Source organism: Athalia rosae, chromosome 3 (assembly GCF_917208135.1).
Source record: "Athalia rosae chromosome 3, iyAthRosa1.1, whole genome shotgun sequence".
NCBI lineage: Eukaryota > Metazoa > Arthropoda > Insecta > Hymenoptera > Athaliidae > Athalia > Athalia rosae.
Window position 1 is genome coordinate 9,041,087 of NC_064028.1, and position 26,195 is coordinate 9,067,281.

General features: G+C 40.1%; 4 protein-coding genes across 4 annotated transcripts in view; 2 read left to right on the forward strand and 2 right to left on the reverse strand.

The window, feature by feature from the left end:
• Window positions 1-1,645: 1,645 nt before the first annotated feature.
• Window positions 1,646-4,059, forward strand: LOC105685832 (allatotropin-like). The gene is made up of 4 exons (XM_012400267.4): window positions 1,646-2,008; window positions 2,328-2,437; window positions 3,229-3,479; window positions 3,566-4,059. The coding sequence occupies exons 2-4, from the start codon at window positions 2,435-2,437 to the stop codon at window positions 3,627-3,629; spliced, it is 318 nt and encodes a 105-aa protein (XP_012255690.2). The 5' UTR covers window positions 1,646-2,008; window positions 2,328-2,434; the 3' UTR covers window positions 3,630-4,059.
• A 1,388-nt stretch (window positions 4,060-5,447) lies between these two features.
• On the forward strand, window positions 5,448-12,505 carry LOC105685831. The gene is made up of 13 exons (XM_048651855.1): window positions 5,448-5,607; window positions 5,711-6,080; window positions 6,251-6,347; window positions 6,461-6,759; window positions 6,868-6,962; window positions 7,045-7,334; window positions 9,495-9,561; window positions 9,937-10,044; window positions 10,767-11,016; window positions 11,106-11,202; window positions 11,358-11,662; window positions 11,755-11,849; window positions 12,091-12,505. Exons 2-13 carry the CDS (start codon window positions 5,885-5,887, stop codon window positions 12,385-12,387), a joined length of 2,196 nt encoding a protein of 731 aa, XP_048507812.1. The 5' UTR covers window positions 5,448-5,607; window positions 5,711-5,884; the 3' UTR covers window positions 12,388-12,505.
• Window positions 12,506-13,302: 797 nt separating this feature from the next.
• On the reverse strand, window positions 13,303-14,769 carry LOC105685829 (ankyrin repeat domain-containing protein 7-like). Its single transcript, XM_012400264.2, has 5 exons — window positions 14,700-14,769; window positions 14,489-14,570; window positions 14,132-14,374; window positions 13,930-14,057; window positions 13,303-13,845 (listed from the first exon to the last, which is right to left on the reverse strand). Exons 1-5 carry the CDS (start codon window positions 14,767-14,769, stop codon window positions 13,583-13,585), a joined length of 786 nt encoding a protein of 261 aa, XP_012255687.2. The 3' UTR covers window positions 13,303-13,582.
• Window positions 14,770-15,662: 893 nt separating this feature from the next.
• LOC105685828 (neuroligin-4, Y-linked) overlaps window positions 15,663-26,195 on the reverse strand; it is a 198,926-nt gene continuing 188,393 nt past the window's right edge. Inside the window, exons 11-14 of the mRNA XM_048651849.1 lie at window positions 21,618-21,951; window positions 20,898-21,161; window positions 20,116-20,302; window positions 15,663-17,756 (exon numbers count right to left, since the gene is read on the reverse strand). Coding sequence (XP_048507806.1) covers window positions 17,607-17,756; window positions 20,116-20,302; window positions 20,898-21,161; window positions 21,618-21,951 — 935 coding nt within the window. The 3' untranslated portion in view covers window positions 15,663-17,606. The remainder of the gene's footprint in view (window positions 17,757-20,115; window positions 20,303-20,897; window positions 21,162-21,617; window positions 21,952-26,195) is intronic.

Sequence of the window (26,195 nt, forward strand, 5' to 3'; positions counted from 1 at the left end):
GTTTGCGGAATTTCATCCCGATACAGATTTACAGTTGGCCGAAATCAGTCTCTCAGAAATCGAGTTGAACAACTGAAAAATCATCGAAAAACTCCTATAGGTACGCGAGTTTATTTTATTTGATTTTCTGTTAGTTTCGTTCATTTTTGAAATTCAGGTTTCCTTGTTCTTCCAATTCAGATCTTTGAATTTTTAAGTTCGCTGAACTAACAAGTAAGATCATATACTTCATTTGTTTCGCGAACAGAGTTCTCAGCGTCGAACGAACTTATTAGGAACTCATGAATTCTCATACTGGTTCGAATTGTCCGTCATGGCTTTTGGTTCGGCGAAAATTAATCAATGATTTGGGATCGTGTGGAAACTTGTAAATCGGAAATCGGAATACCCGTACGTTCTTCTAGATCTTTTCGAAAGTTTCGAAGTTTTGATAATTTCCAAAAAGTCAATTCGAGAAAATCATTTCGACAATGAAACGAATCAACGCCGTCCGCTATCTCGGGACGACAGACGCAATCTCGAATTCTAGTTGCCGGTAAAACGACTGCTGATGATACCAGCAGTCGGTTAACGGTAACTAGGACTCGCTCTTACCGTTTCCAGTAAAAAACACGATGCATTAATTAAAGCATTCCCATTTTACCACCCTACGTTGCGGCAGCGACCTCTGACACTGCACATCGGTAATTGACACGAAAAAAAAAGTTCTTCTATCCCGAACAGTCGGGTTTGAATGGCTTGTTTTTTCTATTTTCGAAGTAACAAATTAGCGGGCAATGGACCTTGCTAAAATATACGCGAATTGGCGTTTTGTTCTTGCGTATAGAATCGGAAGACAACGTACGCTAGGCGTGGTATTTCAATATGCACGCGCATTTCGTGTATACGATAACAAAAAATCTATGATGATTATTTTTATTTCCCCGGGTCGCAAACGTGGGCACGAGTACGGTTTGAAATAAGTATCGCCATAGATGTATCGCATCATCTGTAGAGCGGTGGAAAATGATTGGAACTTTAAAAAATGCCTGAGATATACGCAAAAACGATTCGAATATTTGCATTCTAATGAATTCTGCATTCTTATGTAGATTCGTTCGATTGCGTGGAATTTTATTCATCAACTATCCGAATAATCAATCAATTTCGGAATGACGACTTGTAATCAGCACTTCAATCACTTCGTAAAATTGGGAATCGCTCCGGAGTGAGTGAAAATTTTAAGTTTATACGGCGAAGGGTTGATGGATTCGCAACTATAATTAAGCGAAGAGCAATCCCCCTCCCCCGCCCCGCCCTCTTAGTACAGACGAGTAATCAATACATGCATATGAGTGACGAACGGGAAGTCTGCATAACAAGGGGTGTTCATCTTAAACTTTGTTCCGGCATTTTCTGGAAAATTCATTCACCCAACATCGACTCGTAATCATTCGATTAGCAAGAACGAGAAATTTCATTAAGCATAGTCCCACTTAATTTTTCAGTCACGATCATCCTAATGGAGGAATCACGATTTCGGAAGAATTATACACGCTCACCGACTCGGAACAAATTTTTTAGCAATAAAAACGGAGGCTAATTTAACAATTTTTCTGTCTCGTCAAATCGCGCCCTTTCACTTACTTAATTTCGATGACACGGGATACCTAGGATAGGATCCTGCGGCAGAAGGATATACGCATCGGCGGCAACGGCGACGAACGCCGGGCACCGGCGGCATAGGCGGCATCGGCGGCATCGGCGTTAGCGGCCTACCGGTACAAAAACGGATCCCGATTCTCGGACGCTTCCACTTGTCATTTGGACCTTGAAAGTACCGCACATACGTCGCTCGCGGATCCCATTAATCAGCTACGCCCTTCGAGACGAGCAGCCGGACGCATCGACGATCATTTTCTACTTCCGGTGCGCCGCGTCGAAGATCAGCAATTTTTCGCGAATTTGAATTTCGAAGACGCCTTGAGACTTGGGAGAAGAGAATATAGATGTCGAAGTTAATGGGCCGGTAAGTAATGAAGATTAATTAACGATTCTACGTGTGCGCTGTAATTAGATCGTATGTTACTGTCGGATAGATTCACGATCATAGCTATGCGAATGAATGGTCTTCAAATAATCTGATCGACTGATTTGAAAAAAAAAAAAAATTTCTCTCATCGTATACCGAATCGACATCCTGTAACGATCGGCGAAAGTTTCAGCCAGATCGCCACATGTTTTCATTACCGATGGTTATAATTATCGCTTCGGTATTACCATAGATTTTGGACGTTGTCTATTGCTGATCTTGGCTGATATATATTCCTTCGTTTCTCACATTTCAGTGACGGCAACGTCTTCTTTATTTCTGACACGCCGAAAAAAATCATTAGATTATTGAAATGAGCTTCTTACCTACTGGGATCTATTAAAAAATGGGCGAAACTACGATATGGTAATGAAACTGCAGGAGCATTTAGATAGCAAAATACAAAAATAAAAATAAATAGAAAAAGAAAATAAAACGTAAGAAGTGAATCAATCCTCACCGAATCTCTTCGTCCGGGTAAGTATAATAATATTTCCGGTAAGTACTTCAACTATAAGTATATTACGTATCCGCTGCATAGTTTGTATGAAAAAGTAAAAACTGAAAAAAGATGCGTCAAACTTGTAATTAAATCCCGCAATTGCGTTCTATTAGAAATTTTCAAGCGGAGAATAATTTCTCGTTATATGTATACCTGAAAACGATTCAAGATCGTTTTCAGCACATGACAATTACGGTACTTTTTCATATGAAGTGTATGTTTCAGCAAATAACTCACATATTTGGTCTTTCTCAACGAAAACCAAGAAGAAAAGTGAAAATTTTGCCGACTCATATACTTTCGTGTATAGGTATAATTTTGTGCAGCTTCTGCGTAATTGGCATCTTCATATCCACCCCCCCAAACGTGTGTGTAGAAATAAGAACATAAAATCGTGAAAAAAAAACTAATATGAGTTTTTTTTTCACGAAATTATAGATATAGTTATTATCCATCGTGATGTTTGGATTTTTAGGTCACAACACGTATATTATTTTGGGCAATAAAGGTCGTGGTTCCGAGTCTAGTTTGTAGTTACCGTAGTTAGTAGCAGAGCGAGAGAGAAAAGGAGAGTGTGATAGCGAAAATTATGCTGACCGATAATTGATTCGCCAAAATAATGCGTCAAAAAATGATTTTTCTCTTTAAATTACAGGACAAAATGCGGCCTGGTGTCGTGATAATTATAGCAACCGTAGGACTACTATTTACAGAAGGGACGAGATGCTCGCGTAGTTACAACCATTTTGTCAAACATCGCACAAAGCCGCGAGAAATTCGCGGCTTCAAGCCCGAATATTTATCAACTGCTATCGGTTTCGGAAAACGAGATACTCCCTTCGGTCTCATCAAGCCTCGCAACCACCAAAATGTTCTTTTGGCGTTATTACAAAAAACTTCTCAAAAGTAAGCGATCGTCGTTCGTTATTGTTATCTGACGCATGCCGATTGTATGTATAATGTTTTTTTTTTTTTTTTTTGGTGTCTCACAGACTGGAGAAAAGAAGAATTTTATGCAAACAGAGGAATATTCACAAAATTGCCATGTGTGACTAATTCACGCGGAACAACAAAATGGAGACAAAATAAACGGACGATGTGATTTGTCTTTATGAAAAAAAAAAAAAATTCAATAACAATAATAATAATAATAATAATAATAATAATAAAATGTGCTATACCTTTTCTTGTAACGCCGCTTCTGCTGTGTAACAAATTATTAATTATGCCAGTTTTAGCTACAGCAATTGGTGGAAATTCAAAATCGTGATTGATCATGGTATATCCCGTGTTGAATGTTCGTCTCATTCGAATTCTAAAGAAAACGAAATAACAAAGTTATGATCTGCATTTGTTGTTCAACTATGAAATAATATGGTAAAATTTAATTCCAATCGAACCGAAGCATCATGTATTACTTGATCTCATTCTTACGATTAGACTCAACAATCATGTTATAATAAATAAAGCACTACGAAGAAAAAAATCAAACACGTTCAATCTTCCTGGGTCACTCAAATTTTGTAAAGTTCACATACAGTGCTTGAATTGTTGTGGAAACAATTTTCAACTGCCACGTAAGTACACTGCGTAATTGGCCTTCGTTTGACCGTGAGTGAATTTTCTAAAAAAAAATTTTAAACACACGAATCAAGGACAATAAGTTTCAGCATATGTCATTGGAGGAATCGTGGTCCATGCGGGAAAATGAGAATTTCTCTAGCCGTAAAGTTGGGAACAGGTGGGTCAAGTCACGAGTTACATCGGTCAACGTATAATTTACCCATTGGAAGAAAGAAAAAACAATAGAAAACATAGCGGAGTTTCATATTACGGTAGGTTTTGCTTAATTGGTATGACAACGCTGCTGATTGAAGGCCGAGACTTTTTGTATCGCAGATATAAAAATCACAGATGCAAATAATTGATTGAAAAGTTTCACTTCAATCATTGATCCTCCAAGGACTATAACTCTCAGATCTCCTACTTACAATTAATCTCGTTGAATATCCGCGTATCTGAAAAAAATATCCCTACGAATTTGGTTTCATTCATCTCGCATGACGTTGATCTCATTCTGGCTTTCATTTCGGAAGAATCATCAACACTGTCGCTGTAACAAATCGAGCTGCGTAATTCATGTTCGATCAATAACGTCGCTAACCCCATCGATCGATCTTTGCTCCTCGATGATTGTGAATAATTTTCAATTAATTTCACTTTTGAAAAACTGCATTTTCCAGAAGCCACAGATGAGGGAAATATCAATGAATCGCGTAACGCACCAACTAGATTAGGAAAAAACGGTTGTGAGATGTACCGTTTTTGTTTTTTTTTTAACATAATTTGAATCTTCAAGTGGCTTCATTTTGCACTCTCACGGGCTTGATAAATTCGTTAATTAATTATCCATGCTAAAGATTGACTGCCCGATTATTGGATGATATTGACAACTCATACTTTTTAAGACCTGGCGCCAATGTTGTACCTCATGGATTCTAATTTGTTACTTTGTTCCGCGTCAATAATTCGATTGGAATCTAATCGGAGCCCATATTCTTTACAATCTTTGTCACGTCAATGTGTTTGTTTGTTTTTTTTTTAAACTTCTCACAACTGGCAACAACAAACGATAAATGTTTCAAATTAGATGATCCGTCCGTTGGCCGGTGACGATCATCGCGAAATTTACTCAAAAACAGGATACAACAGAGACAATAAAGCGTATCTCGAAGTTTCGAATAAATCAGCCACGGTCTCGTTAGTTGCAGTCTCGCCATTATTCAAACATCGTGTATATTAGCTCGGCAAAAATCTGTGGCCATTGGGCACGGCCCTGTAATAAATTGTGGACCGGGAGGGGGGAGGGAATTGTTTGCAGTAAACCGACTTGATCCGTTCACCTATAAAAATGAGCGAATCCGCGTGAGCGCGGCACTCCCTTTTTCGGCGTTTGAATTCACGCAGCTAGTGTGAACGAACGAGTGTAGTTCAATCAAAAGCTACTTTATGTGATTGTTTATGATTTCATGTTGTGAGTACATTTGTTAAACGGGGCATCTTCTTCGATCGTATATGAAATCAATTATTCTCATGATATTTCTGATCGCAATTTCTTTATTTTTGAGCGTATGCAGTTTACCCGTGAGAAGCGGATGACTTCGTTCTTCAATCTCGTGAAATCGGTCCCAGCGTCTCTTATTCGCTAGAAATAGATACCCGCCCACCGATAACGGATCATTTGAAAAATTGATCTGTTTGTAATTCGAATCATTCGAGAGCTCGTATGAAGTTCTGGTAAAGCCAAGAAAATGGCGCCACAGATCAACCCTATCGACGGTGAGCTAGGGGAGATTTTGAAAAAAACATTCACCAGTCATTTTCGCAACGGTTACATAACCGTGGATGGTGTTTGTCTTCCGGACTATTATCAAAAATTTGCCGACGCCATTGAAAATTTCGAAGTCAGAAATGACGACGTTTGGGTGTGCAGCTTTCCGAAAACCGGTGAGTAGGAACCTCAATATGAAATTTCAGAATGACGATAGCTCTCTCATTGTGTCAAGGTTAAATCTAACTGACAAATTTGTTCCACTCTACAATCATCGTCAAGGCAATGAGACGAAGGACATTTTTCTCACCTGTGGCATTGATATATATATATATATTTCTTGTAGGTACTACATGGACTCAGGAGATGGTCTGGTGTATAGCCAATGACTTGGACTTCGAGAGGGGTAAAGTCCCCCTGCCAGAGAGGTTTCCGTTTCTCGAGTAGGTTCAACATATGAGGATTATATGCCGATGGGTTCGAAAACCAGTTTTCGTTCGATATCTAAATCATAATCTAATCGGGTCACCCTGATTCTTTCTTTTTGTTTTTACAGATTAAGTTCCCTGTTCGATTACACAGATAACGGTCATGTTTTGGAATTAAGCCTTCCGGAAATGACATTGGACAGTGTGAATTTTGTGAAAAACTTAGACAGCCCTCGTTTTATCAAAACGCATTTACCACTGGGCCTACTTCCGCGACAAATAAGAACTGGTGAAAAAAAACCAAAGATACTATACGTAGCTCGCAATGCAAAAGATACGTGCATCTCATATTTTCATCACTCAACGTTGATCGAAGGATATCGTGGAAGCTTCGAGGATTTCTGCAAACTTTTCCTCGGCGATAAAAGTAGGTGTCGATGACGCATCCTTCGAAATTACATTGACCGCATCGATCTGTTTCTGATCTTCTATTTTTTTTTTTTTTTTTTCTTTTCTTTTTTTTCATCTCTTGCAGTTGACTACGCACCTTTTTGGAAGCACGTGCTTGGTTTTTGGGAGAGACGCAACGACGACAACGTACTGTTTCTCAGATACGAGGATATGAAGGCAGTGAGTAAAATTTGAGCGAATAAAAGTTGGACATAAACAAAGCAAGTGTCGTGCACATCGTTTCGTTATTGTTATTTTTCAGGATTTACCAGCAGTTATTGAAAAAAGTGCGGAATTTCTCGGTAAAAAATTTACGAACGATGAAATCGCTACGCTCGCGGAACACTTGAGTTTCGCCAGCATGAAAGCGAATCCTGCGGTAAACTACGAAGGGGTTGTGGAGCTCAACAAGACTTTAAAATGCATCGAACACGAAGGAAAGTTCATGAGAAGTGGGAAGGTCGATCAATGGAAGGGAGATATGTCCGCCGAAACCATAGAACGTTTTGATAATTGGACTGATGAAAATTTGAAGAACACAGGGCTCTCGTTGTGAATTTTCTTCTTAAACAAAGTCGTGATTGACAGTCGTAACATACTTTTGTTTTCTGTAGATCAGTGAAGATTTTTCGTGTACGATGAAAATTTATTAAGGTACGTGATGTGATTGATGACGTTTTTCGTACATTTCTGTCAAATGGATGCGAACCTCCACCTCAACGTGTAAATAATTTCTTTCTTTTAATATTTGGTGGAGTTCAATTAAAAGTAAAAAACAAAAAATAATAAGTTTACGCGATTGCTATTTTTCATATTCCCTGATACCCTAGCATCTTTCCTCATAAAAACTTTCTAGTTATAGCTCACCAATTAAACAATCATATTCTTATTATAATTCAAATATCACTTAAAACCCTTCGCGTATCTCAGTAACGTATGTTGAATTACCTGATCTTTAAAAGAGTCGATCGTCTCGGAGGTGAACGAATACAGCAGCCTTACAGTCTGACGCCGAACCGTTAATTTCTGTCGGCACAACGCACTGCCGATTGAAGCGTGCCCCATGGTACGGAGTTCGAAGAAGAATGTCTCGAATTCAATGTTTTTCTTATTAATCGAAATTCCGAGACGCCGGCGTGACTTCGCCCTGAAGTATTTCACCTGTTGCTATCGCCGGATCGTTTGCCCAGTGGGGGATTTCACTCGCATGTGCGATACGTGCGGAGAACCCGGAGGTATTTCTGACGGATCTTCGACTATTTCTCACTTCGGAGAACGGTAATAGCATAGTAATAGTTTTCAATTTCATCCTACTGCGATGGGCGTACACAACCATTGGGTGCGTGTGACTCGGTAACAATACTTGTAAGCCTAACGCGTCACAAATCGAACAACGGCTGATAAGTTATGACGATAATTGCATTAATCTTTACTTTATAAGATCTTTCGTAACTGATTGCGAGAATCACGGCAGTTCAATATTTTTTTCATTCATCGAAAACTGCGATGAGTCGTCAGAAATTTGTAAGACAATGATCTCTGTGATTACAGCAATGCTGAAATATTTTAGAAATCTTTTCGAAATATTTTTGAGATTCCTCGATTCTGAATTATCGTAAATTTGTGGAAAACGTACGAGAGATTTTGAATGAACAATAAGTGAAATACAGTTTCCGTTTTTCTACTAATTAATTTTCATTCAAACAGAAGTGGGCAGTTATCATTATCATATGTATAAAATCTGATCGATAATCATATCAGTTTTATAAATGAGTTGTAATGATAACGTGTCACGCAGCTCTTGGGAGGAGTGAACGCATACGTAGGAAAATTTCTCAACAAATATTCGATATCCAATCAAACGTCGCGATTGTTGCTACACCATCTTTACCCAGATGACACTAAAATTGCACTGTTCAGGTCGAAATACATCGGCAAGTAGCCGCTTAAAGGCCCGAAAAAATGTTCAGTCTTACAATTAGGGGTCGGAAATCGCAAAGTATGTCACCCTCCAGCGCAGAGAATCTCGACCAGAGTGAAAACGGTCATTTGTCATTTTCATCAATGGCCATCGTATTTGCAACTTGACGTCAATCCATAATTCTTTATGCAAATGCTCCAGTCTTTCGATGCTAATTATTCGCAACCGCAAATGCGAGTTTTGCAAATCTCCAGTGAACAACAATGCTACAGGATCACAGAGCAGATCCTGCGGTGAATAATGAGGAAGCCCGAAAACTAGATGAATTGAAAATTCGGAAATTCTTGGAGACCCCGTTAAATCACAGTCTTCGAACTGGTAGTTTTTTCTTGTTGCGATGTACTATCTAGAATGTTCGCATATATTTTTGGGGTATTTATCTAGCTTACGATAACGTGGTACTAGTTTTTCTCAATTACCGTAACCTTATCCCGGTCACAGCCTGGCTCTACGATACGTCGCATGCGTTCTCTGAATGAGTTACATAATCCATCTCATGGGATTTGGATCAGATGAATCCAAACGTAGATGATGTAGCGAAAGTCCTCGACTTTGAATGAAAACTTCTGTTAGAATTCGGATGGCGCGGTAAAAGTGTTAACCAGAATCGAAGAAAACATGGCGGGAGAGTCTTTCACTTCCATCGAAGGTGATCTCGGCAAACTTTTGTTCAAAGTATACGATACGAAAGTATACGTACTGGTTTCATTAAGTTAAACGGCTTCATCTAGAATGTTCACCGATGCGATTGAAAACTTTGATGATCGCGATGACGACCTGCGAGCTTCCCCAAAACAGGTGAGTATACGAATCATAGTGCGGAAGTTGTATTCAAATCATAAATGACTGTTTCGAAGACCTTCCGAATCACTGTGCGCTCAAACTGGAGCGAAAGCCCGGCTCGTGATCAAAAAAATTAGTGTGTACTTTTTTTTGCGACGTGGTTACAGGAAATGTCATGGCTTATTGCCAATGACATAGATTATGAAAGAGCCGAACAAACAACCAAAACAAGACAGAGAATAATTAATTTTTTTTTTCTCTCAATTAACGATCGCCGGCACGGAGTATTGAACGATATCAATAGTTCGGATTATTAGTGCGTACGACGTCGATGATTTATGTGACGTACGTATCTTATCGTTTGAATTTCATGAATGTTTTAATCTTCAGGATTTGCCGTCGATTTCGAATAAGACGATACAGAGTTTGTGGGCAAGAACTCGACGGCCTCCGGACTTATCGATATTGACCGATCGCCTGAATTTCGGAAAGACCAAGGTAAACCCAGCTGCGAACTGGCAGGATGTCATGAGGAGAGTTTTACTGCAAACGAACGATCACGGAACCGGGGAATTCACGCGGTGCGGGCGAACGGACCGATGGGAGATCGAAATGAATTATATGAAACGGTTCGACAACCGGTGGTCCACCCATAGTCTGAAACGCAATGGACTATTTTTTTTGAAACTCAAATATAGATACGCAATCCAAGTTGATGGGCCTCATTCCACAATGTTCTTTTTATAGAATGTTTATCGTTTTATTGTAAGCCAAAATTGAGTCACTCTAATTCAACGTTTCTCAATTCTATGCGTGATCCATGCGTGTCGCTGTGTTGTCCGTGTGCAATATCATGACACCAACTTTTTTATGTCTGAATGTTGAGCTCTTACAAATAAACTTCGGGCCAATGAAGGACCGTTGTTCACATTTTATCTCCGTCGATATACCGGAGACGGTGAGTATTTGTCGCTTCGGATCTGATGAATGATAAATAGCACAAAGCAAGGCAGCAATAATAAAGATCTGTAAATTATCAGCCTTACATCGATACAATCGTGTTTCTGTACTCATCGTTAGTGATCGTTATGAAAGGAAAATTTTTGTCAGGAAATGAATGAAATCTGATAAAAAAAAAAAAAAAAATAAATAAAACAAGAAAAAAAAAAACGGGGATAATCTATATATGGTCTTCCGACTGAATTCGAAGTTAATTCATTCGCAATTCGCAATTGCTCGAAGAACAAGTTACGGTGACAGTGACCGAAGTATTGAGAATCATGGCGCACGAAATCAAACCGCATACAGGAGAGGTAGCAGATCTCTTGAAAAAGACTTTCACCGACATTCACCGCAATCCAACTGTGGAAATCGACGGATTTACGCTGCCGCAGAATTTAAACATGGACGATATCGATAACTTCGAAGTTTATGACGACGATGTTTGGGTGTGCACATTCCCGAAATCAGGTAAGCTGGCAAGAGTCTGGTAGTGGCAATTTATGATTCTATCGGAATAACATTTGAACTACGTCCTATTGCGTTCGATCAATTACCAGGTACAACGTGGTCACTGGAGACTGTTTGGTGTATCGCTAATGACTGCGACTTCGAGAGGGCGAAGGAGGCCCTATTTTCAAGGTTTCCTCACTTGGAGTAAGTCACTTCATTGTTGAACTTTCATTGATTTGATGCTCGACTCGACACGTCGATTCGAACAAGATCAATGGAATAATTTGCTGAAAATCGCGACATCAGAAAGACGATGGGATTAATCGATTCGTATGTGTTTTTTTCTCTGATGCGTTTAGATTGACTTCCTTATTCAATGTCGAAGAACACGCCAGACGAATTCGTCCTGGGGTGACTCAACCGGCATTCTTTTTGGACAGCATTGGTTATTCGGCGAAGCAGGCGAGGCCAAGATTCATCAAGACTCACCTTCCATTCCAACTACTTCCCCGACAAATAAAAACTGGAGAGAGGAAACCAAAGATAATATGCGTTACTCGTAACCCGAAAGATAATTGTATATCCTACTTTCATCACTGCAAAAGGGTAGAAGGATTCACAGGAACTTTCGAAGAGTTCGCCAAGTTATACCTCGATGATGCAGGTTTGTGTGTTCGAACGTAGCTCACACCGAATCGAAACAAGTACGTCCTATGGTTCATTAATTTTTTAATTTATGATTCAATTGGGTTTCAGTTCTATACGCGCCATTCTGGAAACATATTCAAGGTTACTGGGAACGGCGGAACGAGGACAATTTTATGCTCATTACATTCGAGGACATGAAAAAGGTAGGTCCCCTGAGATTGAAGTAATAGGTAAAATACAGAATGAAATTAAAGTTTTCTTTAACAAATCTATTCTCGTCAAATTTGGCTCATGATTGTCGTTTGTGACTCACACCCAGAGTCATCGACATCCTATCGACTCAATGAAAAACTAAAGAAGATCATTAGTCAATCATTAGTACATTAGTCAATCAAATGTACGCTGAAAAATGAAGTTTCAACATCTCAATTCCTCCCCCAACAGGATTTGCCATCGATTCTCCGCAAACTCGGCAAGTTTCTGGGCAAGAACCTCACGGATGATCAAGTGACCATTCTGAATGACCACTTGACTTTTTCAAAGCTCAAAGACAACCGTGCAGTTAATAATCAAGAAAATGCAGAAACCTACAAAGAAGAGTACCAACGTCAACGACAGGGTGAATTCATGCGAAGTGGAACCACTGGCCAATGGAAGGCCGTGTTGACACCCGAACTAAATCAGCAATTCGATGATTGGACTCGCAAGAATTCAAATGGAATCGACATATCACCAGAATAAGATTTTAATGTATACATTTACCTATAGAGATATCTACCTGTAGAGGTAGAGGTAGTGATGTACATTTTTTTTTTTACCGTAACGACGTAATGTGTCATGAATAAAATATTCCAAATAATGTTGATTGAATTATTTTTATTTCCTTCGCAAAAATCTTTCATGATATACCCGCCACGATGTTGAATGTTATGGATAAAATCGAGCGAACGTTCATAAGTTCTACCGTTTTATCAGAGGAACTTTTGATACAACTTGATTTGATTTGACGAAAGGAACAGAAATAGGTTCCACACTTGTATGTATATCATGCAAAGCATAATTTTACTTTTGCTTTCTTGCTCAGTTAGATTTTCATTCAGATTTGGTTTTCAAATAAAAAATATCAGTCAAGTGGTGGGTTCAATGGGTATCCCGCGGAAACGTAGGATCCTTCTCCTTTCTTCTGATTGTGGATCGGATATCTCTGTTACATCAGATTCTCTTCATTAGCGGCGATACATCAGTGTATCAGATAGATAAGTTATTCCGATGAAAACTTTCGGACTCATTACTTTTCAGATTGGTTTCGGTTGGGTGAGGATAACGCCTTCTGAAATCCCTTATGTACTTTACCAACGCTGATTTCAATCTGAACTTGCGAGTTCGAGTTGATATCAGTTTTTTTTTCGATACAGGAAATGTTTTTGTCAAATTGGTTAATTATTGCTGCATCTCTCTCTTAGTTTATCTAATCATATCGAATCTGTTAGCGATATTTCCGATGACTGGTAGTCGTATCTCTAAAGCATACGGAATTCGTTTGCTCTATTATTTAATTCTTGATGCATCGATTGGGATTTTGGTTACGTAACTCATTGCTTTCGCTTTTTATTTCAGAATGAATGATAACGTCGGTTAGCGCACGAATTTTCGATAAGATAAGATAAGGATAAGAATCAAATTATGGTCAGGTAATTTAGCTCACAATCAGTCATGACGCTATATCTACACGTTCCATCTGAAACTTATATCGCAGCGTTGGCTGATTGATCTCGATTTATTAGGTACCATGAAGAATCTTCCAAAACATTCGCACACACTCATAAAATTTTAATCTCTCAGTTCAGGATTCAAGGTGACGCTTTTCGGCTTATTTTATTATTATTTTTTTTTTTCGTTGGATTAAATACCAACGCGACGTCAATCGACACAATTTTCATTGGTTTCTCTTATCCGATTTCTGCTGCATGACTGGGCTAATATTTGGCATGAGATAATGAGCTAATTCGCGATCGGAGTACCTAGACATTGACGATACATCGTCAAGTTTACTCCCGTAGTTTGTCAAGAGTAACGCGTGTTCTTCACGTCTTCGAAGTATCGCTAATCTGAGAGCGCTACATCCAGAATCATCGACGGATGCGGGATTCGCACCACTTTTCAGCAAAAATTTCACCGTCACCATGTCAGAAAGTATAACTGTAAAAATTTTAACCAACAATAAATCATCTATCGCGAAACTCTTGAATCGAATCAATCGGAACAAATTTCCCTATGAATTACCTGCGATCATCAAAGGTGTTCGACCTTGTTCGTCTCGTGATTCCACGTCCACGCCCGATCCCAACAGGCACTCTACGTTTCCCAATTTTTCTCCAACCACCGCGTAATACAGACAATTCCACCCTCTGCTGAAACGTAATATCGTTAACGGGAATTCCTTTACGTTTCCGTGGTCAAATATATACGAATAACGTGGTTTTACATATCAGTCTTTTGGACATCGGCGCCTTTTTCTATAAGAACTCGAAGAATGTCCGGATTTCTGCTCACGTAAGATGCGTGCATTAAAGCAGTTTTACCGAACGGTTGGGTTAAAGTCGAGTCTAAGATTTCTGCGGAGTAGCCGTCCAATAAATTTATCAATATGCTGGTCACTCCGCGATCAATTGCTGCCGTCAACGCGGTCTTCAGGGTTTTTGTCGGGTAATGCGGATCCAAGTCTGGACTGGAAAAACAATTTACCGCGGTGCGAAGAATAAATAACTTCCGGAGTGCGCTTTGGAAGAATGTAAAAAATTTTTTGAGACTTGAGAAAAAAGAACTGAAGAATTCTGCGTACTTAGTGCGTATAAAATCTGCGATTCTTTCCAACGATGCAAACGCCATAAGTCTTATGAGCTCTTCTTCATCCGGCAGAGATTCTGAAATATAAAATGTGTTAATGTAGCGGCGAAAACATCGTCGGAAATATGGTCGCAATTACATATTTCTGAAAAGAAATAATGATCGGTGCAATTAGGAGACCTTTTTTTTTTTTTGTTAAAATTTACCAAAGTTTAGTTCCAAAATCACACCGAAATTTGTTTTCAAGTGTCTTCGCTTGACTTTGTCGAGTGACATTGGACGATTTAAAAAATTCGAGGGCGTCCAATTTTTTCTACGTCAAGAGCAACTAGACAATCGTTGATTCGATCCTGATTGGTTCACGCGGGAATTCAGTTTTCACTATATTTTTGGCGCTTCGTCGAATCCGTGCGTCATTAGAAACGGTGATCAACTACAGTTCAAGTCACACCTATGCACACTTCAATTCTGGCTGTTTTTATTTTCTCCAAAACACTCTATAATGCATGCTGCACTTTTATTCAAAATTTTATTGAAAACGCCGGACAGTATTCACAGTCTTTTAGGTTTTCCTTCCTATCACTTCCTGATTTAAAAATGTTATGTCCAAATACACAAGTGAATCGACCAAACGCTGCCCAAGTATAAACTATTGATTCCGATAAATTATGCATCGAGTGTCCAGGGACACGCTTGGAAGTAAACTTTTCTCCTTCTTTTCCAAACGTCTGGCGGGTCACGAGATCCCTACTCCCAACTTTCGCTCGTATATATAGACATGCAGCATTTGAGGGCTAAAAAAGTAGCAATATATAAAAGATATATTCTATATAATAGAACTCTGGATGGTTCGGAACAAAATCGAGAATTTTTATTTCTTTGTTTCTCTCGAACGATCTCAGATCGCTTTTTTGTTCACACTTGGGATCGGTGTGTTTTCGCTTTTTTAACACAGAATTTTCTCTCATACGTATGTTTCTTCATAGAAATTTTTCCTATTCACGTCATCTCTTTTTGAACAGTATTTGACGTTCTCGATCTTTGCGGGGTGAATCATCGAATTAAATCGATCACAGGAAATTCTTTGAAAAACGTTCAATCCTGGAACCGCAATGCAACAAAAAAAAAAACAAAAAAAAAACCGCAGGAACAATAAAAGTATACTACAATTAATAATTCCATATATTTTGTTTATATATTTACAATTTTATAACAAAACTTGTCTTTTTTTTTCTACTCAACAGTGTCACATGTATCAAAAATCATCAGGGGATGAAAGAAAAATCCAGTCGAACGTGACACCAGATATAATAATGACTCAATAATGATGATAGTAATAATATAAACAATAGTTTCATAATCGTCGGTATGGCGTGTACGCATATATATATATATATATAATATAATTTGAATTTCTTAACTGATTTTATTTCGGAATATTCTCTTTCATCTCGATTAAGTAATAATAACGAGTGTGTTGTATTTCACTACACTCGTCAGATTGTCCATGTTTCATGATATTACGTTCACGATTTTACCCATTCGTCGTCGCCCATATCGAATAATACGTAGGTGCGGTTCACCCAATTTTAATTAGTATATTCTATCGTCGATATTTCTTCTAACCATCAGAAATGATATTGTATAAAACAGTACTATTCATTATGTCCAATTTCTGTTAGGTTGTTGTTATCATTATAATAATACGCCGAACTTCAGTTTTCGAAGTTCATAAAACACCAAGTGATTCTTCTTGCCGATTAGTTGTCTATTTTTATTAATTTATCGTTTATATTTATATATCGATATTTTATTTTTTATTAATTTTTTTTTTTTTTTCTTGACATTTGAAATATGTACATTTTTTTGTTTTTGTTTTTCTTTATTTATCATCTCTGTATTTTATATTATCTCGCTTTACGTTGTAACATTAGCTGTAATTTGAATTGGTAACAAATTAAAAATTATGGTTTCGGTTGTCATAGTTTTATGGCAGTGTACAATGTGTGTATCATATTCATGAGTTTTGAGATGATCCTTTCTTCATGCTACGGCTACGCGTAGTATACGTTTCTCTAATCAAGGATTTCTTTCTGTTGTGAATTCTTTTACAGCAGCAGCGATAGATGAGAAAAATGAATCCTCGTGAAAATATGTGAAAGAAAAAAAGACACCCAATAACCCGATAAGAACAGATGGATTTCCGTTGGTTTGCCTGAAATAATCATGTCTGAGTTATTCCTTGATCAAATAAATGACTAATTAATTATAATTTGATCAAATATTCGATCAATCGATTAATCGATCAATTATCTTATTTCATTAGTTTTGGCAATTTATATCATACATATGTATACTATACTTAAAGTCTTTATTCACAAGGAACATCTAATTGAATTATGCTAACATTCCTACACGGTATCGCATTTCCGTATCCAACCGTATTTAATCGTGAATCGTTTCGTTACTCATTTATCCATAATTTATTTATCGATCAATTAATTTTATTTATTTACTTATTTAATCATTTAATTATTATTTTTTTTTTTTTCAAGTTTTTTCTTTGCGGTTCAGTCTCATTTAGATAATTTCGCATAATCGTTCGACCTCCTCCATCTCGTGAATTTTATGATCCGTTCCTTTGTCTCCGATTCTATTAAAAAACGGAAATAATCGTCTATGGAACTTCGGGGCACTCGTTTCCACTGTTACGTCGTAAATTTTTTGTTTCACCGTTCTCCTGTTTTTTGCGATAATTTTTCAATCCCCTTCCACAGCGACGGCACTGCCGTTTTTTCCCCCATATTATTTCTCATCCCGAATGTTGCGAAGTGTCTCAAGAATAACGTAATTCTTCAGTCGTTTGTGCAGACCAATCCAATCAGCGGTCGGTGAAACCGCGTAAGAATAACGGATAACCGTAAAATCCTCCTCCCGAGTACAGCGGTATGATATTCCTGATATATACCTGCGAGACGCCTTGATGTTGCATCTGATTCCCTTCATTTGGAAAAAAAATTTTTGTCGATATTCATTCATTTTTTTCTCTACTATAAAAGGGTTGACGCGGTCAGGACATCCGGAACAACTGGCTTCGGAGGAGGTTCCATACATCAGACTCGCATCTCACTCATCGCAGTTTGAGGTACCCGGCTGGATACCGTCGCGCCCTGTAAAAGTGGTTGACTTTCGGGAGGACTTCTCGCTCTCGGCGGAGGAGGCGCTCGAGGGATCGACAAGTGGATCGAACCGTTCGGAGGACCCTGAAATTGAAATCAGAATCAGCATCGGTGGCGTTACGAAGCATTTACGCCGTCGCATGCGACGTTTAATCGCTCTACTTCTTTTTTTTCCATCCCCCTTTTTCTTTTTGTTTGCTTTTTTTCTTTTTCTCTGCCGGCAATTAACGGCGCGTGAGCATAAAATTTGAAAGAGCTCTTAAACGTCTCACCTACATTCGAATTAAACTAATTTGAAAGGCGGACAATTAGGAGTTTGAATTTCGCGATACTTTTTAGTGGAAAATTTCTTTCTGTTTCGCGTTCATTTTGTTTCACCTTCTTTCTTTTCCCGCGTCACATCCAATTTCGAAGTGACAGAAAGAGGGCAGAAAATGTCTCGCCATGGCTGGAAAACTCTGGACTCTCGTACCAACTAATTGAGGTGCCTGCACAGTGGGCGCGGGATATACTCCAGAGTGAATGAATAAAATTACGAAAGAGAACGAAGGCTTACTAATTTGTTCAATTTCAAATGTTTCCGAGGCTACGCGTATACGCCAGACTCGTGTTGCAATGGCGCTCGCCTTAAATTACTCCGCGATCGAAACATGCGAGGTGGCAATCGAGGAAAAGGAATATCAGAGAATTTAGAAGGCTTCGGCAAATAGAGGGAATCAGATCGTGTTTTATCGTAAGATTATTCTCTTTGTAACGGGCGGACTTGCACCGCCTCCGGTACGCCGTCTATACCTATACACGGCTGTTGTGAGAGTAAATTAGGTAGGTACTCGTTTACGAGAGGGAATAGCAGAGCTGCCCGACTGCGCCATGTTTTTGTTTGTTGTTATCTTAATTTCACCTAATTTCGTCGTCCTTGTTGTTTACATTGGCAAAGTGCACAAGCTGTGCGCTTTAGTGCAGTATCGCTGCCATGTCAGCGTGATGTGGGCTGAGCAAACTGACGCCATATTATAATCAGCAACGGTATCAGAGCAGAGGAATCAGACATACGTGCATTATATACATTATACATTATAGGTATACGTACGACCCGTGCGTACGATGAATTTATATTTCGAATGAAATAACGCTACTGTGGTTCGCGTGAATATTTCAAAATTTTCAAAACACCGCGTCCATTGAGGACGATATTATAGGACATACGTTTCATTCGCAGACACCCCCGAAAAATGAAGTTACAGCTGCTCATAGGAAAATAAAAAGAAATACAACCTCGATCGAAGGGCGAACTGACGTTTTTCAACCCCCTCCTATAGGCCGATATGTCTTTTTCGACAACCGAATTTCCCAGGTGTTACGTGTTATTATTTTATTTCATCGGGTTCAACCAATCGCGCGTGTATCTCCCTTTTTTCAGTCTCATCGTTGTTTCTCAGTTTTGAAAATATTGAAAAAAAAAAATATTCGATTCGCCGCAACGTATTCTTCGCTGGTGCAATTTCTCTGTAATTCCGTTCGCGCATCGCCATTCCAACTGTTCGTACGCGATCTATAATATGTTCAAAACGACGCAACACCCCCGCCTCGTACACATGTACGATGTCTGTACGGTTTCGGAATTTCTACCTTACACACCCGTTCAACCTACCATATCGTAATTTAACAACAAAGTTCTATTTCCCTATTGATTGTACACGTGTTAGGCATCGCCGTTCCCGTTTACCGGTGCTTCTACCGCTAACATTCGACCGGCTACAATTCCGCTCATAGATGCGGGTACACTGTGATTGAGTCTCTTTGTGCCCGTCTCTAGTGGCGAGGATTTTAATATAACCAAAGCAGATTTCGCTGAATTTCATAGACAGCTCGCCAACAATGTAACTGTCTTTGTCGATCGAACGTTTATAGGAAAATGGCGTCTTTGATTTTGCTAAATTTCCCGGCTACGCTGCGAGCGAAGCGTCGTCCGTTTCGACCCAATTTTCTCTGCAAGATTTTTTCCCATCTCACGGTCCTTTTTTCCGTTTTCCTTTTTCTTTCAAATCGAGATCGCGGAGCGTTGTAAGCTGGCGTCGTATAAGTTGTCGACTCGAGTATAATTTTTCGCTCTGTATACCTCATTTAAGAAATGATGGGACGGGATGAGAGAAACGCTCTAGGCGAGAATGAAAAAAATAAATACGTGAAAGCTGGTAGAGAGAAAAAAAAAAAACAAAAAACAAAAAAAAAGGAAAGAAAAGAAAAAATATACGAGAGAAAAAAAGAGGATGCCTTGCCCTCTTTTCGCCAGATCGCAGCGGTATTGAAAATCATCAAGTTTTTCATTCCGCATGCGTTAACGCTGCGGCTGCTGACGGCGTATCACCTGTGCATCTCACAATGTATGTACATACCTCCGCACGTATACACGTACATAAGTAAAAACGGCGTACACACGCACCTGCATTTGAGTATTTATGTTTATCTCTTGTATGACGGCTGCCCGAGGCAACGTGGAGTGCTGCTGTTGATGATGCTGGTGCTGGTGTTGCTTCTGGTAATGATGTTGATGCGGTAAAGTGTGGGTGGCTTGACCCTGTTGAAGAAGTTGTGAATTCGGACTGCTGGGGGGTGCTTTCATTGCGTTCCTGTAAACGTCGATCAGAAATATTCAAAATAAAGTCACGAAGAATTTATTTCTATATATATATATTTGTAACGCTACGCAGAGCGTGTCGCTTCAACGTCGATTCTTCTCCGAGGAGAAAAGGACTTACCCGGATCAACGGGATATAAATGGAAAAGGATATTCGGGATACGTTCAATCGTGGATACCGAAACGAAGCCCGTCGATTCTCGGTGCGCGATCAAATGACTGCCGGTATAAATAAGAGACGGAAATTTATTTCTCCGATCTTCCATCATCGATATCATGGATGCGAAAAAATGATTCCGACCACCGCGTGGTGGTCGGTTCTGGTCACGAAATGTAACGAGGGTAAAGCGCTCGAATTTTCTCTTCAACTTGACTTCATTTTCGCAGAATCGCAGGGGCCGAGCGAAAGGATGTAAAATTGTTCCGTTGGATTTCGGAATGAAGGAAGAAAAAAAAAAACTAAGCAAAAAACGTACCGCGCGATCCCATCGTAATTCGGACAATTTTATTCTCTTCTCTCGACGGGAGAGACCAAAAAATTTGAATCCGTCAACACACTCGAGTTACCCTGATTTAGCATATTTTACCTTCTAAGCATTTCGTTCTCGACGTCAACAATGACTTGTCCACTTCCCGGGAAATGAGAGTGGGGCGGCGGAGGTTGCTTCAATTCGTTGAAGCTCCTTGGCCCGCATTGTTGATTGATCATTTGCTGCTGCTGGAGACTCTTGACCTCGAGTCGTGTCTTGTCCCTTTGATAGTAAACGCCGGCGAAAATGAGGACGTTGAGTATGAGCAAACTGCAACCTATCGCAATGGTGACGCTCAAAGCTGTGGAGTACGCCGCGTATCTGAAAAATGAGAGTTGAGGAAAAAAAAATAAATTTCAAATATTATCTCGACGCGTTACCGATTCTCGTGCCATAACTTTACACCGCATTCGGTAACCCCCGTACCACAGAGGGATGAAAGAAGCCGAGTGGATAAAAACCAACAACGAAGACGGAGGAACAAAAGGCCAAGAGTACCGACACCCCGGCATCACCTTTTCACGTTGAAAGCGAGGCTCGGAAACGCCAGTCATGTCTTGGATAATGAACTTTGCTTCCCATTGATCGCTCGGTAATTCCACGATGAAGTTGATTTATGAAACTAGTCTAATTACGCATCGCGGGGCGCGAAACTCAACTTTCTCCGTCGCTACTTCCCCTTTCCTTTATTTACTCTAGTTCAACTCTATCGTCCGTCGAAATAAGTGGTACGCGGAATCAACGAGATGCCTTGATCTCAATACGGGTAGAACTTACCCCGCGGCGTCCAAGCTGGCCAAGGTGTCCGTGCTCGCGTTGTTCATGTTCTGTGAATTTGTGCTTTGAATGAGACTGACGCAGGCCGTGATGCTGAAATCGGTCGTCGTCGGGGATTCCGTGGTGGAATTAATGCGGCGGAATTCTTCGCTTATCCTGCTCAGGGGATCGGGCCTTACCGAACCATCGTAAAGGGCCGGATCGGCGTGACTTCTGAACAAGTTATGTTTCGGCTCCACGTCTTCCATTCCTGCACGATGAAGTTCCGGCACCAGTCTCAGCCAAACCGAGAGCTGATGAGCTCTGTAGTGATTTTTCATCTTCGGCTTCATTCCTGGAAAAATACAAAAGTATATACCGAATGGTTGCAAACGCGTTGCCGATGCCCAAAGGGCGTATCTCGAAATGTACGCCATTTCGGCTCTGCGGAATAATTCATCTTTTTTTTCCCAATCAACTTGAATGTATGAGTGAAATACATGAATCTGTGGAAAAAAGTGTGGAAATTTTTTTTCGCTGCTCTACACCCTTTTGGCGTTACTACCCCGATATAAAAACGATAATTTCGTTGTATATTTTTTGGTTTGAAAGAAAGAAAATGAATGGGAATGAGAATATCGATCTCGACAAGTGTATTGATATTTTGTTGTTGAATTTACAAATCTGTTTTTCACCTCCTTTGTTCGCAACGCTACTTACTCCGAGGTCTGTTTTTAGTGCCGCATACACATATACACATACATACATACATATTTTTTTCCACTTCGAAAGGATTTCCGGACATTTTTATTATACTTTTGCACGTGGTTTTAGGGGTGATCTTTGTTGAGTTAAGGCTGGCAATCCCTTTTTCCGAGCTTTCCGGCAGCAGATAGCTTGTTTTTTTTTTTTTCTTCATTTTTTTTTTATTTCAAGCTAAAGGATTTGAAGCCGAAGTATACACGAGAGAGGTGCGTTTTTATATCTTGATCGCATGTACGCGTGTAAGCCGGGCTCAATGTTACTTTTTTTACTTCTGCGTTAATACCTAATTAGAATAAAATTTGAAATTTAAGCGAACGCGTGTCGTAATAAATTGTCCGCGAAAGCCATAGCTGCGGTTTGCGGTATAAAAATGACGAGCCGAGCCGATCGGACCCTTTTTATATTCACTGGCATTCGATTTCCTATATCGGAAAAATGTCGAGTTGACCTCCCGTGACCCCGACTCTAAAATTCGGAATCACCAAGTATGGAGGGAGGTAGATGTATATAGGGAACCATTTCCGGCGCGGAAAGTTGGCTTCCGGTACTCTGCGGTCTCACAGCGGCACCCGGTTCGAGTTCATAGGTACGTACCAGCGGGCGAAAAATGTCAGATGTTTTTTGAACCTTGCGACGATGTGGACCAAATATTTTGTATTTTCACAAGCGTCTGCCTGTTCGTTGTACGAGTATCGAAATGTTATTTTTGGGGATTTTAAAACCCTACGGGAAAATTAATGTCAAGGACACCGTAGAGTCTGAATACGGCCACAACGTACGGAGATGATGTTTACCAGAATTACGTGGAATTGAGATCGAGTCGAAGCGTTTCGTCTGTCGGCGTAGGAGGTTGATAGGGCTTCGTTGACGGGAACGAAATGTATTTTGGTAAATGTGCTCAAACGTAAGCCTTCGCAGGATATTACCGTCACGCACACATGTAAATGAGTATATCAAGCTTTCAGAATAATCATGCAATTATCATACTCACCCTTATTTCACTCCCCCCCCCCCCGCCTTCCTCCCCCTCCCTAGCTACCCTTAGCGTGCGTGTGAGACTTTTGAGCTTCGAACGACCGACGAGAGGATAAGATAATGCGACGACGGGGGTTGGGGCGTTGAAGAATTTCCCCAAACTCGAAATCCGAAATAGCGCCATTTTTCTGTTGTTTTTTTTTTTTTTTTTTTTTTTTTTTTTCGTCTTCACAAATAAAATCCGGTAATTGAGGGTTCGAATAGTTTGAATACGGTAGCGAAAACGAAAGGCGGACGTACGTTTAGTTTTATTCCTTTGTCCGTGCGGACGCAACGGCGCGCGAAGCAAACGAGTAAGGTCGGTCTCTTGGTAGAGAATGAGGTGGGTACACGCACCTTTCACCTACCACCTCGATCTACCTTCCGCCGTAGTTTCTAACCCTTTTGTTTCAGAAGGGTAGGTAAAGTATGGTCCCAGTGAGCTGGCCTTTTTCCTTTTGACTTTTTTTCACTTCTTGTTCCTCCACCACCAGCCCTCTATTCGCTTCAGTACGTGCGAAAGGGAATCCAACCTTCAACTAACTCCGGTCTCTCCAGGGAGGCATTTTTCCCTCCAGCTGGCCATTTAAAGCAAAACATGGCCGAGTGGGGTCGAGAGAAGGAAATGGAGGCGGAGGTGGAGGAGGTATTCCACTTTTTTTTTTCTACTGAGGGGTAAGAACGCCGCGCGAATGTCGAACAATTTTATTTCATTTGATTCATTTATTCGTTCATTTCTCGTGAATTTTCAACAGAAGGAATAGGGGATGCGAAATAGTTGCCGGCGAAGAGATATAAGTAAGCTATATTCATATGGGATATCCGCGCGCGTTCGGACGAAGCCGCAGAAATCGTGCAAGGATTTCTGCGAAATACCGTGAAATCAATAAGTTACTAGCTCTTCGAGTGAATTGCCTGATTTCAAACCACGAGATAAGATTTTTCTATTCTCTGCTGTTTCAATCGGCAGAGAGAGAGAGAGAGAGGGAGTGAGAGAGAGTACTTTTCCCGTAAAGTACGGTACGTACCTACCTATGCGGCGATATTTTATTCCCACCATTTTCAATTCGCGAACAAGACAAAAGAATTTATTTTCCACGAGTCGACGTATTGAAAAATTTTTCGATTTACTCAGCAATCGTGGCTGATTAAATCATTCGCCGTCTCTCATTTCATCCGATTCAAGATCACGCGTTCGAAACTAGGTGTCGCTTGACGTACACGTATAAAATGCGTCCGATTTTCGCGAGTTAATGCCTTTTTTATTATACGAAAAATACGCCCTCGGATAATATCCTGGCATAAAAGCCGGTTTTTGTAGCTCAAACATTTCCACATACGCTCGCATACGTGTGCGAGTATACGTAGGTACCTGGAAAAGTCAGAAGCTATAGGTAATAATACGTGAGGTGGAGCGTATCTTGGATTATACTCGCGTGTATACGTCTCTCTGCGTCGGCGTCGCCGGAATCCGGAGGGTGAATACAAAGTGGTTGTCGCAGCTATAGAAAAGCGTCGACGGGAAATGGAGGGGCTGCCATGTGTCTTTGGGTTAGACGAAGTAAGTTCGCCGTGAGAGGGGCGGCGTGTAGCGAGAACGGTAGGAGGAGGGCGCCGACTCGAGCGAAAAAACGAAAAAAAAAAAAAAACAAAAAAACAAAAAAAAAAATACACCCCGACGACTGAAAAACGAAGGAAAATTCAAGAAGAATGATCCTGAAAATATTTGGCCAATTTTCCTCGGGAATGCCGCAGCATCCCGGAATCCGAAGATCTTGCCTTCGGTAGGTATATATACGTAGCGATAGCCGGGTGTAGATTTTTTTGTCCGGAACCCCAGAGACAAGAGACGAAAGACGTCTGGCTTGATGTATTTTTCTCTTTTCTACCTTATTTTATCTTTTATTTCTTTTGCATCAGCTAGCGATCGATGTTATACCTATACGGTACCTTTCGGTATTATTTTTAAATTTTCGAAGGGCTTTTTTTTTTCTCTCTTTCTTCTACCCTCTTTTTTCTCGTGCGCGGAAAAATAGAGATGAATCCCGATAAGACGTACCAATGTGTGCGGGCGGAAAATTGCAGGGAGATGAAAATCAAGATTTTTTGATAAATTGCCGAGACTTATTCGGCGGTGTGCGATCGAATTGAATTGAAAATCGGTTATGCGAAACGGTACATCGGTAGAATAAGTCAAACCGTTATTACGGTTGATGGGTATGTCCGTCCACGGTAATTTACCTTGTGCCACGGTAACTTTTAGCCAACGGATGAGAAATTCAGCGAAAGTTCAGAACTTCTCCTACAGTATATAACGTGAACCGCAATCAGAACCGAGGACACCGCGAGCATTTATAGGGTTGTTCGCCGTGGCAATCGCGTTACACCGTCACGTCTTCCTCGAATCGAACCCGAAATAACAACGCTGACGATATCCAGCCAATTAGCGACGATCGTTTGGTTCCGGTTAGTCATTCCACTCGGGAAACACCGAATCGATAAGTTAGAGCCATCATACACATATATATATGGTACATGTATATGGTTGTATAATGGTTGACCACTGGCCACGTTATAGTTTCTGCATGCGGGAACTCTAATTGGACAACTTCCTTTGATCAAAACTGTATTGGCGAATGTTATCACGAACGCGAGGTGTGTACCGTATACCTATATCTATACAATAACTCGCCATGTTGCTCTAGATGTTCCTACACTTTTCATCCGTCGGCTGAAGACTTATCAAGTAAAGCTTTGAACATCGCGAACAAAGGAAACTTGACGAGCCGTCGGGTATTCGCCAAATGCACGATATTAACT